This window comes from Aptenodytes patagonicus, chromosome 4 (genome assembly GCF_965638725.1).
Source record: "Aptenodytes patagonicus chromosome 4, bAptPat1.pri.cur, whole genome shotgun sequence".
In the NCBI taxonomy this organism is placed as follows: Eukaryota; Metazoa; Chordata; class Aves; order Sphenisciformes; family Spheniscidae; genus Aptenodytes; species Aptenodytes patagonicus.
In genome coordinates, this window is record NC_134952.1 from 67814656 (window position 1) to 67829898 (window position 15243).

A 15243-nucleotide genomic window follows, 5' to 3' on the forward strand; every position below is an offset into this window, starting at 1 on the left:
TTAACAAATAAAAATAGAAAAAAGGGCTTCCCAAAGTCTAAGTTGGTAAGTTCAGGGGAAGACGTTGCATGAATCGTGCCCGTAGGTGTTTGCCTCGTATTACTACCTTTCTTTGCAATGTTATGAAGTATTCAGTGTTTCTAGTTTAGTATGAAGGCACTGTATTGAGATGCACAGAAAAATATTTCACCTGCAGGTGTGCCAGAGACTTCACAGTGTACTTTTTTTTTTTTTTTTTTTTGCTTGTGCTCTTTGAAGAATTTGAAGATTGGAAGAATATCTGCCAGCCTAGCTTTTTGTAGAGATGAGGTGGCTGTGGAATGAAGGGTCTAGAGCACGTCTTATGAGGAGCAGCTGAGGGAACTGGGGTTGTTTAGCCTGGAGAAAAGGAGGCTCAGGGGAGACCTTATGGCTCTCTACAACTACCTGAAAGGAGGTTGTAGCGAGGTGGGTGTTGGTCTCTTTTCCCAAGTAACAAGTGATAGGATGAGAGGAAACAGCCTCAAGTTGTGCCAGGGGAGGTTTAGATTGGACATTAGGAAAAATTTCTTCACCGAAAGGGTTGTCAAGCATTGGAACAGGCCGCCCAGGGAAGTGGTTGAGTCCCCATCCCTGGAGGTATTTAAAAGATGTGTAGATGTGGTGCTTAGGGACATGGTGTAGTGGTGGACTTGGCAGTGTTAGGTTAACACTTGGACTTGATGATCTTAAAGGTCTTTTCCAACCTAAATGATTCTATGATTCTATGAAGTGAGAGTATTCAAGATCGTCTTACTCTGCTACGGATTATTTAGATTCTGAAGCTGCCTCAGGTCTGCTTCATACCAAGTGGAGGTAGGCGTATTAATAAAACTCTGTAAATCGTAACATTTGAAAACATGGGATTGCCGAGCATGTTATTAATTGTTATGCAAGGCAGTAGTAGGAACATTCCTAGTGCAATTTTGTAACAAATGTTGCATGGCCCTTGTAACTGGTATACAAAATGGAAGATTCTTATCCTATTCTTCTTTAAGATGCTATTGGATGGAAAGTAGTTGGGAAATGTCTGTTGAGCTTTATGTACAGTGCTACTTCAGGATATTTTCAGTGAAGTGATTTTACATTATGAACTATTTCCTCTTCAACAAGTCTTGTTATTCTTTTCCCCCTGCAATGTATACTTTCATTTACAGTGACTTAGTTTTGCAGGATGGAGACTGTGGTCAAAGCTAGAGAGAGGGGAAGGTAGATCCCATAGTAGCCAGGGGCCATGCTATCAAAGTTCTCTCCTGGGATAGAAGAGACTTAAGTTTCAATTAATGTTTCAGTTCATAGTTATTATTGTTACCAAGTAGAATAATCTGTCAGAGGAAAAATTTCAACATACCCTTCCAACGTAGCTAGTAGTCCAGAAGCTTAAGGGCATTTACCAGGCATGTGGAAGAGTCCAGTTTTGAAAGAAATTAAGCTCTCTCAATCTGTAAAAGCAACATTGTCGTTCATCTGTGGTGTCCTCAATTGCAGTTTCCTTCTTTGGTTGTGATATATGAAGTTCTTTTTTGTAAAGTCTTGGGGATAAAGGGCTTCTTTAGGGCTTCTGCATTCTCCTGCATTGCAGGGCACTTGATATCAACACAGTGAGCTGTTTGGCTTGTGGTCAGTAGGATTAACTCTGGAGAAATTGAATGAAAAGCCTGGAAGTTGTGGGAGGGCATTGGCTGTGGAATCCAGACTCCTTAAACGCAGTCCTTTGGTGCTTGGATTTTAGATACTATCTTGTCAGTAAGTTTCCTTCTAACAAAACAGAAGGTTAAATTATCAAACCTGTTGTCTAGATCACTTGGATTCTCCGTTACACTTGATATATCTGGGGTTTTTCCTTTCTGAGTGGGAGTTTTTCCTCCATTTCTGACGATCTCACTTTGGGTGCTGGAAATGTATATTAACAACTTTCATGCTTGGTATATGTCACTGAGCAGAGTACTTGCAATAATTACGAATGGATTACTTGTGCTACGGATATTTTGCTGCTTGCTTCATTGAACTATGTTATACATTCTAAGTGTTTGAAACTGGAGATTAGTTTGGTAGATAACTGTCTGAAGTGCAATTCTGATAAGATTGAAATAAATGGAAACAGCTGGGAAAACCTTTCCTTTGAACTGGAGTATGTTGAAATTACATTTTAAATTAGCTGCGTATATTTTTTTTTTTGACTTAAGCAGTATGTAGATTTTGTCTCTCCAGAACTAGATTATTGTAATATATTCTGTGTGAGACTCCAGGATAACGTAAAATTTGTCTGTTGGAACTTCACTCCTACTTTGATTTCCTGTTGCTTTCTAAATTGTTTGAAAGTTTTTAATTGCTTATAATTGCCTGCAATATTTAACTTGTTGAATTCCATGGAATTGCTGGGAGAGCACTCTAACATGTTTAAATAGGAGTTTCTTTCAAACTCCTATTATTCTTCATAATAACCACTAAGGTTCATGCTTCTCAGATCCCACTTTAGTTTGCTACACTTAAGATATGTTTGAACTCTGTCTTTTCTCTTAGGTGTAGTTGTTGGCTTTAGGAATAATGTGCTTTGTTTACTATTAGTATGACCTACAGATACGGAATTTAAAACGTCTATGTCCATCACTGGCTAAATTTAAAAAAAATAAATTCTGATTGAATATTGTTTCTTGAGTGAGTCTATGAAGTGGATGTATATTGATAGTTTGCTTAGTAGTAGAAATCAAAGAAGTTTATAACTTAAACTTTGCTTTTGCCTTAAGTGTGAAATAGGTTGGAATGTATTGGGAATGATTTGCCAGTACTGCATGAATAATAAGTGACCTTTTCTTGACTTAATGATGCAATACAGGCTGGGGGATGAAGGGATTGAGAGCAGCCCTGCCGAGAAGGACTTGGGGGTACTGCTGGATGAAAAGCTGGACATGAGCCAGCAATACGCGCTCGCAGCCCAGAAGGCCAATCGTATCCTGGGCTGCATCAAAAGAAGCGTGGCCAGCAGGTCTAGGGAGGTGATTCTGCCCCTCTACTCTGCTCTCGTGAGACCCCACCTGGAGTACTGCGTCCAGCTCTGGAGCCCTCAGCATAAGAAAGACACGGACCTGTTAGAGCGGGTCCAGAAGAGGGCCACGAAAATGATCAGGGGGGATGGAACACCTCTCCTATGAAGAAAGGCTGAGAGAGCTGGGGTTGTTCAGCCTAGAGAAGAGAAGGCTTCGGGGAGACCTTATTGCAGCCTATCAGTACTTCAAGGGGGCTTATAAAAAAGATGGCGGCAGACTTTTTAGCAGGGCCTGTTGTGACAGGACAAGGGGGAATGACTTTAAACTAAAGGGGGGTAGATATAGACTAGATATAAGGAAGACATTTTTTACGCTGAGGGTGGTGAAGCACTGGCACAGGTTGCCCAGAGAGGTGGTGGATGCCCCATCCCTGGAAACATTCAAGGTCAGGTTGGACGGGGCTCTGAGCAGCCTGATCTAGTTGAAGATGTCCCTGCCCATGGCGGGGGGGTTGGACTAGACGACCTTTAGAGGTCCCTTCCAACCCAAACTATTCTATGAAACTTCTATGATAATAAGTACTTTATAGTTATATCCTGACAGGTAGTGGTCACAGTAGTTAAAACGTGTGAGCTAGTACTTTGGCTTTATCTCCTTACATCTTTCCATAATTATTAGTCTAGGACGATATTTTAAAGGTTTTCCCACTCCCCAGTTTGGAGATGAAATGTATGATGTGAGATTTTTAAGATGAGCAAAAACTGCAATGTGTTACATTTAGTATGAGAAAACAGAAGAATATGTGATATGTTATACTTTATTAAACGGGGTTGATGTTTCTGCATATTAGATATAAATAATCATCAAAGCGATAGAAATGGCTTCCTAAATAAAAATTGTTTTATCTAGGCCTACTTTTGACCCACTGGAAAATGCCCTCTGCAATTTGCAGCCACTGTATTTTGAAATGTTCAACAAAAACAGGCTATATCAGCTGCAGCTGCGAACTGAGAATAGTAGTGTGAAAGAACCAGTGTTTTTTGGTTTATACTACGCAGCTGTTTTCTGAAAAGTAATTGTGAGCTTTGTGGTTTCAAACAAAAAAAACCCCATTTATATGTAAAGAAATGGGGATGGGTGCTATATATTAGACTAAGAAGGTGTGTAGAGAGGTACAAGTGGATAGGTGTAGTAAAGCCGTGATATTTTGGTGTGGAGTGATGTGAAGCATTGCTTCTTGGGACAATACACTTGGAAAAGTCAACATGACTTGCAGACTTTGGATAGAGGAATGGATAGAAGATAGGGTTAAAGACCACAAAACCGTTCTTAGAAATAGTTTGCCATCCACTGGGGTGGAGAGAGATGAACTTTCCTAAGGTCATCTTACTAGAAGATAATTGTTGCCTACAGTAAAGTTCTGGGGGGAAAATGGGGATTTTTCCTCCCTCATTTTCTTCTTTTAGAGTACAATCTTTAGTAGTTGTTATATAGGCTTTTCAGGTAGTATAGGCTCTTACTAAGAAAAATTCTTTTACGAAATGAAAGTTACTTGAATTTGGTCAGGAATCCAGGACATGGTGTTGGTGTGAGTTTAATGGAAAACATGTCTGCTACAGCTAAAAATATTAGCCTTTAAAACTGTGTTGCTGAGAATTTGTATGATTAATGTATAAATTATTAGGTTTAGGGAGGAGAGTGGATTGTCTAATGTAGATGTGAATCTTGGGGGTGTAGTAGAGGAACAGGACAGCTTCATTTCCATGAATGTACACTGCTGCAGATGTTCAAAACTAAGGGAGCATAATTTAGCTACAGAAGCAAGACTTTTCTGAAGAAAAAAGGCATCCTGTTGCTTCACCAGCACACTAGGACTTAAAAAAACACCACCATTTAAGGTGAGTTTTGTGCAGTGAGAGCACACCCTGTGGCTTGGCAGTCTAGTCAGAGGGATGATACCATGCTGACTTTATAACTAGATCTTTGAACAATATTCTCATGGGTGGTAAATGCAAAACAAAGTAATATCAACTGGCACTTAATTCTGTGAGCTCCCCGCTGACGGGGCTCTGCACTGAAATGGAACTCTTCCTGACAGGAAGTCAGCCGTGAAGTGTGGAGACCTCTGAAAATAAAGTGTGCTTTAATTTGACACCCTGCTGTTTTACAGCTAGTCTGTTTAATTTGAGACTATGGAAAGAGGTTTAGTGGAGGGGAGGGGTATGAGATTATGGAAAGTTCAGTGAGTGGCAACGCTTGTTGCTGACTTTATACTGATTACAAATATGTGAACATTTTTGTTGATATTAATAAACCAAATAATGTGTCTCTGTTTCCAAGCAAAACTGCTTAAGAAATTCATGATTTGGGGAGCAGTGCTGTTTACTCAAAGTTTTGGCAGGAGAAGCTTTGCATAGTGGTGCTGCTCAGTTTATTGTTTAACCTTTAGTCTTATTTATACTCATCTGTGCCTTTCTATGTATCTCTGCAACTGGGAAAACATCTGTCTCATCAAAGATGTTGATGATGCACTGATCTTTCAATAAATATTTTAAGATAACTTGTTTAAGTGAAAAAACTCATAATTCAGATTATGCAGCAATCAATATGATATTGAGGTCCATGTCTGTTAGGTGTTAGATCTTAGTTCTGAGTCAATTTGATTCAGAAGAATCAGCTGGATTTTTCAGTACCCTCTGAATATTTGAAATGGAGACATTTATTTCTATTTCTACTTAAAACAGAAATGGTTATATTTTTCTTTTTGAAAAATTCGCTTGGTGAGTGCAGGGGAGGATTTGCAGTACAAGGAGCAGAAAATAATTACTTATGTTTATTGTAGCAACATATAGGGACAGATGAGAATAGAGCCCTGTGTTGCTGGGTGTCATGTAACAGTGGAATAATGGATACCCAGAATATTTTAGTCTAAATGAAGACAACAGATGCAGTATGAGGAAGGGAATGTAGTATGCAAGTGGAGTGTAATGGAAGAGACACGTTAGTTTTTCTGCCTTTTTTTTATTTTTATTTGATTTGATTTAGCTTACTTTTCTCTAAATCTTTTCTTAGAAGATCTGCATTAGGATAGGATTACCCAAGGGAATGATAAGGTTTGGACATCCTGTCTTTTGAGTGAAGGGGTGGCATTGGTTTACATACTTTGGTTTCATTCCCTCAAAGGTACAATGATAGCAGGATCTTGTTCATTGTTTGCATGCATTCATTATGAGACTTTAAATTGAAACTAAGCTACATTTGGGGAAAAAGGTAACATAAAGGGGCTTTTAGTTCCAAAATAGTATTATCATAGAATAGAATCATAGAATCATTAAGGTTGGAAAAGACCTCTAAGATCATCGGGTCCAACCGTCGACCCAACACCACCATGCCCACTAAACCATGTCCCTAAGCGCCTCATCTACACGTCTTTTAAATACCTCCAGGGATGGGGACTCCACCACTTCCCTGGGCAGCCTGTTCCAATGTTTAACCATTCACCATGTCTATTGTTGAGTTTTTTATTAGTTAAATTTATTTAGTTAAAGGTTATCAGACATTGAGCAGGAAGGTTGGTGCTATTTGGTGGTGGTGATGATGAATGTTGCTATCAGTGGGATCAGTCCATCTCTACTAGTGCAACTGTGCAGCAGTGAGTATTCTGTGATTTTCCTGTCCTTATAATTAGTAGTCTACTTTGGAAGACAATTTTTTCCATGCAGTGGTTTTACAAAAACTCAAAATCACAGTTAAACAAAAAAGCACTGAAATGAAGAGGCAGTTGCCTTACACTCCTGCTATTCCTCAATTTGTTTTCCTTTCTCCATAAAAATGATGCTGGCACTGCAACTTGATTATTTGGATCTCTTCCCTTTGTTCGTCTTATGTTGTCCCTTTTCCTCACTCCATCTCATCTCATTCTTCACTTCATCTCCTTTGACTTACAGTTTCTTGCTTCCCATTGCTGCATATTTACAGAACTGCTTGGTACTTAGATTTCTCAATTAACGTTTAAGATTTCTGTTCCTATTCTTCCTGAAGCTACTGTCTTTCATCTCAGCATTGAAAGTAGCCAACGGTTAAAGAACCTGAAGAGGAAACTGCAGTGGAAAAGGTTTGCTGCTAGATGAACTCAAACCTGACCCCTAATTTCGTTTCATGAGGAGTCATGGCAACAGCCTGCTAGTGGGAGAGAGAAAGGGAGAGGCTGCCCAGACAAATTGCTTCCTCCAACTGTGGACCTGAAATCAGTGATCGGCTCATTCAGTTTTTCCCCATTCTACAGTTTGTTGCTGTACTGGGACCATAGAGGAACTGGAGTTTAACATAGACTTACCTGTTTCATCTTAATGTGACATTGGTTCTAGGGGCAAAATTTTATTCATCAAGTCCTGAGTTAGATCTCTATAAAAGGCATGTAATAAATGGTTTTTCATATACATGTTCATACTTTTTTGAAACTAGATACGAAAATGAAGTTTGTGAGTTTTGATGATATGCAGCTTTTATGCTGTGATAGTTATTACTGATAGCATTTTATTTATGCAGACAGTGATATTTTCATAATTTTGTATGAACTTTCTGATTGCAGACAGGGATATTTTCATAATTTTATATGAACTTCTGGATTAAGTGATTTAAGTTTTCTTTTATTACTAAAATCCTGTTTTAAGAATATTTGATATCACCATAAATTATGACAACTGCAACCTGTGTCGAGATTTGCTGGCTGTATGTAATTGTTAAAGATTGCATGTGCTGTAACATTTTATGTAGTGTATCTTTCATAATACTGAATCTTTTAGGATAGATTTGCATCGTTTGTAGAGAAGACAACAGTTGTCACTTTGACAGTAATCTCATAGCATAAAAGACATTGTCTGACAAGCTGACAGTTTTTTATTTAGTATTTTACTGAACAATGTAGTACTTAAGTATGCAAACTACTCCAGCTCTATATGTGTATAATATATTTTCAGAATCTATAAAAACTTGCTGTGACTTGAATTCAAACTTCTAAGTATTGAAATTAAACTCTCATTATAAGGTAGTTTTAGGCATTTACCACTAACAATATAATACCAGTTTATAGGAAGCTCTGTTTACATGGACTATCCCAAATGGTTAAACAGCAGGAGAGTCTTCTGCTTTTAGTTAAAAAACTGCTGTTTCTGTATGACTTATTTACTACTTCTTTAATTCTTAATGTAGTGTGCTGTGGAATTGAGCATGCAAAAGTCAGCAGAGAGTTCTGTTTTCTGCGTCTAAGGTTATTACTTGCTGTACAATAATAAAGGCACTATTTTATTGGGTTAGTTGTAATTAACTTCAGCACTAGGCATTGATATAAATCATTCCTAATCTGTTTTCTTTGCATTTTCATTCTTTTAAACTGGTTTAACATAGCTTCTTTCTGTCGTCCTTTTACATAAGGGCTAGGGTTGTAATTGCTTTTTTGAATTAGGCTGTCGGAAGCTAATGTGCATGTTGATCCAAGAATTGATTAAGGAACACTAATGAATTTCATATAGTACTTTTAAAAGATTTGTAATAAATACTGTGTAATAAATACTCTATAGCAGTGATCTGTTATCCCATTAGAATTCAATACAGTGTTGTCATGCTGTGCAGCTGGAAAAATATTTCAGTATAAGAAACTTTGATTCTTTTCATAGTTAAAATAGTAAACAATTTTGTGGTTATTAATAAAAAAATAGCGTTCCAACTCTTCCCCAGAGTATATTTTATGAAAGTAGCTATCGTTATTATAATCTTTGTTTCTGTGTTTTATCAGAGGAAAAATACTGAAACACTTTTGGCTTTCATTTTTTTCTGCTCAGTCTTAGTGTTTGATACCAGCTGGGCCATGTGCCTTTTTGACTGATTTATCAATACGCTAGTGTACTGCAGCATTTTCAGTTGTTCATTAACAGCATAGGTTGAAGCAAGAATGTTATGTGCTCTTTTCAGTCCGTTTTGCAACACTGAACATGTTTGTTTCTTGAATTTCTTGTCTTTTTCAGGGGTAGATAGTCACACATGCATAATCTCAGCCCACCTTTATAGTTCGTTTGTTTGTGTGATACGAGTGTGTTTGGAATATTTTCCCACAACAACGTGCTTGGTGTTATACCTCCACTTGGGAAGCTATCTCATCTAGTTAATTTTTACACAACTTTCTCCTAGAAGACTCATTAAAATTTTTAATACAAAGACTTTAGTTGTGTACTGTCACTAGCTGATTTTTTGACAAAAAGCAATGTCTTTTTAATGGAATGCCAGCAGTAAATACTTTTTATTGTAACTGAGTGTGTTTGATAGTTTAAAAGTCTTATAAAAATAATTAGCTCTTTTATATAGTTCTAATGGCAGCCTTGCAAGTTTCCCCTGGAGCAGTCTCTAATGAACAGGCCTTGATTTTTCCAGTTGGGCTTTTAGATTCCCTGAGGACTTGACTTCAGACCTTGAAGGGCAGCAGCTGCCATTTGTCTTAAGACTGGACTTGCCAAACAGACAGACCATGTACTAATAGGACACATTTGTACAGACTGAGTATGTGGAACCCCGATAGAGGCCTAATGATGATCATCTGTTGAGAGCTTGTAGCTGGCCAGGGTTAGAGTAACTTTTATCACCCTTATTGAAATCAAAACCTCTGTATTGATTAGTGAGATAGCTTGACTTGTTACATAGATGCCATGTTAAAGCTTTCATAGACAAGCCATTGTTTAGTGTGGAATAGTATCCATTGTTTAAATTTCAATATATTCAAGCCTGTTTGATAAGTTTTCCCCCTGACAAGATGTTCTGAATTTTTAGGATGGTAGTAAATATTTTTGCAAGCTCTCCCTTTTCTCTGTGTCAAGATTCAGCAACAGTGACGTTCTTCTATAGAGAAGGGACCATTAATATAATTATTGAAATTATTTTTTTCTCAATCAATTTCTGATAGTTCTTCCATTATTGATTTGTTTTTTAAATTTATTTGAGCATCCAGGTATGACTGTATATATAGTGAATAACATTGTCTCCAAATGTGTTTTCGTATTACTCTTATATTTAAATGTGTCACATCCTTGCAAAATTTCTGTTTCGTACACTACTTAGCATGGGCTGATTTTGATATTAAATTGCTACGTAGATTTTTCTAGATATGATTTCCCAGAATTCCATGTTGGTTTTAATTTTTTTCAATTGAGCTTTGTAGATTAAAATAATTTAAACATGCTTCAACTCTTTAAAAGTAATTTATGTTTGAAGATATTCTGCTTAACATGCAGTCTAACTTTTTTTTAATTATGAAGAACCCAGCTGAGAGATAATCTACTTTTCACTATATGTTCTTTATTGCTGAGTTCATTCAAGCCTGTAGTGGATGTGGTGCTGAGAGAGTGCTGACACCAAGTGCAAACACTGCTGAAAAGTTCTTGATAGTTTACTTTAGGCACTTAAAGATTAGTATATCTCTCTATGAACAAGTTTTTCATGCAGATTTGACCTTTACTCTAGGATATAATATGTCTCTTAGTCATATGTTAACACGTTTTCCCACCCTGCTCCTTAGTGCTCCATTCATAGTTGTCAGTACCAAAGTCATCCTTCTCCTTTGTTTCATAACCAAAATAAATTATTAAATCTCCACCAGCTTTATGGGAAGGACGGATTAGCAAAGAATTTGCTCTTTTTTGCTTGCTTATGAGTGTGTATTTCAACCATTAGATATAATTCTTAATTGTGGAATATGTTAACCTTGTTAGAAGGATATTTTTTTAAGTTTCTGAGGAAAATGAATTATTAAGGGGTATGCATGTGTGTGTATATATGAATGAAAGTAGAAGTACAGTTTGCTACAGTTGAAAATACAGCAGTTTTCATCTGTTGGAAATGTTTTAAATATTCTGTTAAAGATCCATGTTTAATTGTTTCGCCATCAGACCAGTCGATGGATTGGTCTTGCCAAGTTTTTTATATAGCTTGCAGAATATATATTTTGGGTTAATTGTTTGAAATACGATTATATTTCTTTCCTGGAAGTGTACAGGTGAGGAGGGATATGTCCATTTGCTGCCTACAGGCAAGCACTTCAAACTACAAGCCAACAAAAATGCTTATCAACAAAATTTTCTTGGCATTTGTTTGAGTGATTAGAGTTTAGGAATGGCTATATTGGGTTAGATGAAGGCTCCACCTTCCTTATTGTTGTATCTTCAACTACAGACACAAAAAGATACTTAAGAAGAATAAAATAGGATAAGCGTGTATGATACTCTTCCGCTCTCCAGCTATTTTCAGCTCGGGGTATTTTCTGAATTGGATGTAGTTTCTGTATATTTAGTCAATATCAATGTATTTTCCTTCCACGTACTTGTGCAGTCACCTCTTGATCCTATTAAACTTTTAGTCACTACAATATCCTTTGGCGATAGATTCCACTGATCTGTAATGCACTGTGTAAAGAACCACCTGCATTTCTTTGTTTTGAAGCTGGCTCCTACTAGCCACTGCTTGTAGAAAAGGCTTTTGGGCAGGCCTGTTTGGGTAAATAAGAAGGTCCTGAAGTATTAGATCTGAACGAGGATATTCAGAATGAGTAGGGAGCCAACAACAAATGGAAGAAAATGACTGATCAATAGAGTTGACACTGGAAAATTCAAGTTCAATGCAGAATTTTTAAAGAACTTCTCCACTTATCTGATGATGCCATATGATTAGAGACATACCTTATTTTTAAAAAGGAAATAGGAAGTTCAAGTAGTATAAAAGACTTTTCAATGCATTTGAAGACTGAGATAACTACACATGCATATGTAGCTGAAATGAAATAAAGTGGGACATAGAATTACTAAAGATTGTTTTGCTAGACTAATCTCATTGTTGGTTATGGTCTAATGCATGTTGTGGTCTTTGGCCAAAATGTATTTCCTAGACAAAGGAAATGTGGAAATTAATGAGTTTTATGGTACTGTCATATGACTGATCATTAGTTAGAATTAATTTAAAAAAAACAGTGTAAAATAGATTAAAAAAACCCAACCTGACTCAAATGTGACAACAGTAGGTCATGTTATAAACCTTGAGGGAGATTATTAGTTTCTGAAAGAAAGGGTTTAAGACCAGTACGGTTTAATGTTTTCATTTAATGATCCTTGTGCAGTCAGTAAGAATGTGTTAATGAAACTTGTTTGATGATATAAAATTGGTGCTATAGAGGACTGGGATATAATTTTGCTTATGGCAGAGTTGTGCCATAGCTACAGGAAATGTAATATATTATTCCATACAGAATTATAATTCAGATGAGGCTTGAAGCACCATTTTAGGAAAGGATATAGTACTTGCATTTTATCTAGAGTACTTATGGAAATGTTTACAGATTCCATTAAGGAAGTAGGTGAAACAATAATGAGCTAGGAAATTTCCACATCAGACATTTTATTTGAATAAAATGTGATTTCTTATTTGTCTCCTTGTAATGGCTGTTTTTCATTGTAGGTATTTGTGATAGTGTTTAGTGCTTCTAGGTTTTTTTCCTGCTTCACTATTGAGTGTACAGTGACCAAAAGCATTAAAAGTAGATTATGTCTCTGGGTTACTAAACTTTTATAGCTGTAGGAAATGATGGTCAATTAAGTACAGCTTAGAACAGGTATGAAATTATTGACTTTGATCTTCCCTTACAGTCCTTCCTTAGGAAAGTGCTGAAATGTGTTTTGTAGTTATTTAGTTGCATTAGTGGTTGAGTTTGAGGCTTTTAACATGTCTTTTTCCCTAATACCTTTGGGAGATGGATAACTAAGATGTTGATATAATAATACAATATGCATACAGAGTGTAATTGTTTGAGAGAGAACATATACTGTGGGGAAATAGTGAATGGATCATGAAAGATGATGACCATTAGTCTTTTCTTTCAGCTATTAAAATTAGCTTTAGGGTGTGTTCAGCTGTGATTTATGAAATTGTTTAGACTAACGCCTTCTTTGATGTCTGATGTAGAGAAAAATGCTGAAAAGTATCATGATAAATGCACTTTCTTTTCACTTTTGGCAACCTCCATCTTCACCAATTAAATTTTCAAGTATTGTAGTGAGCTCTCTTAAAGAGCAGAGCAACAGATGGACAGTGTCATAAATGGAAAAAATTATTTTGTTTTTCTTGAGTTTTCACACTTTTAAGCTAACAGAATAGTTTCAGTTATGACCATATGAAGCTAAATATTTAGAACTTGGTATTACATTTAAAAAAACTCTTATGAGGATTAGTTGCATATGCTATTTTGTTTAGAATATTAGCAGCTAAAAGGTTGTTTTTGGTTTTGTTTTTTAATAAGAATAAATGCTTCTTAAAGCTATTGCAGACAGCTTGCAGACTAACTTGAAGCCATGTAATGGTGGCCATAAGAAGGCGATCAGGGAGAACTGGGGGAAGGATGGTGGGAGAAATATTAGTAAAATACATGTAGCAATAAGGACCAATGATGCTACTTGATGCAGCCTCAAAAAAAACCCCCAAACACCCCACCCCCCCCCAAAAAACATATGTGATAATATGCGAATGAAACTTGGCTGGCACTTAGAATGTTGCTTGCCTATTTATGCATATAAACTAGTTATATAAAAAGTAATGAAATACATTTGTAATTAATGATGAATAATACATCACAAATTCCAATTATTCTACTCTTAATTCTGACTACTTGAAAATTGTAATACATTGTTGCAACTTAAAAATGATAAAAGAATATGTTGGGCCTGGAACATGTCAAGCCTTGAGAGATCAGAGTTATAATCTCTCCCCTGCATTTGAAATCTGGAAATATTTTTTTTTTTTGGGGGGGGGGGGTGAGGGCAGGGGGGCAGGATTTAAATTGTAAAGAAACAACATTGTTCTACTGGCTTTTGTGTATGTCTGATCAAACCTTCATGTCACTGACTGAGAGGTAATTCTGCAACACTGAGCAGCAAAAAATGTACTCTCTTGACACTATGTATTAAAACCTCCTACATTCGGAAACCTGAAATTTGTTTAAGAGATATTTGCGGTTTTGCTCTTTTTGCCTGTTTTGGAGCTGATGAGATTTTTGAAAAGAACCACAATGATAGAAGTACTGATGTGAATAATCATTAGGATTATTATTTCATACAACAAAGACTGAAAAATCAAGGAAGTTGATGTGGAAAAGCGTATGAAACTTAAGTATGTGTCTGCTGCAAAATCATTCTTTTGTATTAGTTTAGAAGAGTCATAGAGTTTAAACCAAGACTTGTATTTGGCGTGTTCTACCCAAATGCTTCTACATTTTCCCAAAAATACAAGGTTCGCACATTTACTAGCCTAATTTTTAGCTCTGTCAGCTTGTTGCTATTGACTCTAGGATTAAAAATCTTTGTGTTTTTGTTAACCAACTCGGTTTTCTCCTCAGCTTTCAAATAGGGGAAGCAAGCCCCAGTGGTAGGTCACCTGGGTTGGTTGCTTTCCAACGTGTCTCTTCTGGGGGCCAGGCAAAACCCACCTACGTGTTTAAGAGGTGTAGAATTTTGCTGTAATTCAGGGTTCAGTTGGACGTAAGAAATATGCAGTGCATGTGTGTCTGCTGTTACCATCATTTCAGTGTGTTAAAAATTCAGAGTGTTAAAAATGTGTTAAAAATTTTTGAAACATACTGGGTGTTAATGATGCTATATTTGGATCATTAGCAGATTATTTTGAGTAGAAATGGCTATGTGATGCTGAGGTGAGGATTGTTATCAGCATATATGTTAACTAGACTTTAAGCTGTAAGAGAAATGTGTGTCTAAAGAATGAGCCTTATGTTAACATGAAACAGTTTTTTCTAGCATTATCAAGGTTCAATAAGGCAAAAAGCATCAGTGAACCAGAGTAAGTTCAGAATTATTGCGTAATATAGCAAAAGAAAATTATGCAGTCGTCTGTGGGTTGTTTTTATATTTTCTTCTCCCCTCCACAGAATATGACTTTGAGTAAATGATACTGTTCTGTTTCTTCATGCTGGCAATATTTCCTTCCTGATTAGCACACAATTAATGCTTTATATGTTTGCTGATGGTGTGGTGTAAGTTTGCTAAAACTGAAGTGTGCATGATTTTGTAGCTGAAAATGTTTTTTCTTAGTTTTGTTTTTATACAACTAGTTTTCGCTTGTTTTTTCCCCAGGAGTGGCAGAACTCTATACAAAAGAATGCTGGCCTTGCCTTTATTGAGCTTGTCAATGAAGGAAG

The 15243-nt window shown here is 36.5% G+C and overlaps 1 protein-coding gene across 3 annotated transcripts in view; it reads left to right on the forward strand.

Annotated features, from left to right (window-relative positions):
• LRBA (LPS responsive beige-like anchor protein) overlaps positions 1-15243 on the forward strand; it is a 416017-nt gene that overhangs the window by 119692 nt on the left and 281082 nt on the right. For all 3 annotated transcript variants that reach the window (XM_076337080.1, XM_076337082.1, XM_076337081.1), the window contains exon 34: positions 15179-15243. In XM_076337080.1, coding sequence (XP_076193195.1) covers positions 15179-15243 — 65 coding nt within the window. The remainder of the gene's footprint in view (positions 1-15178) is intronic.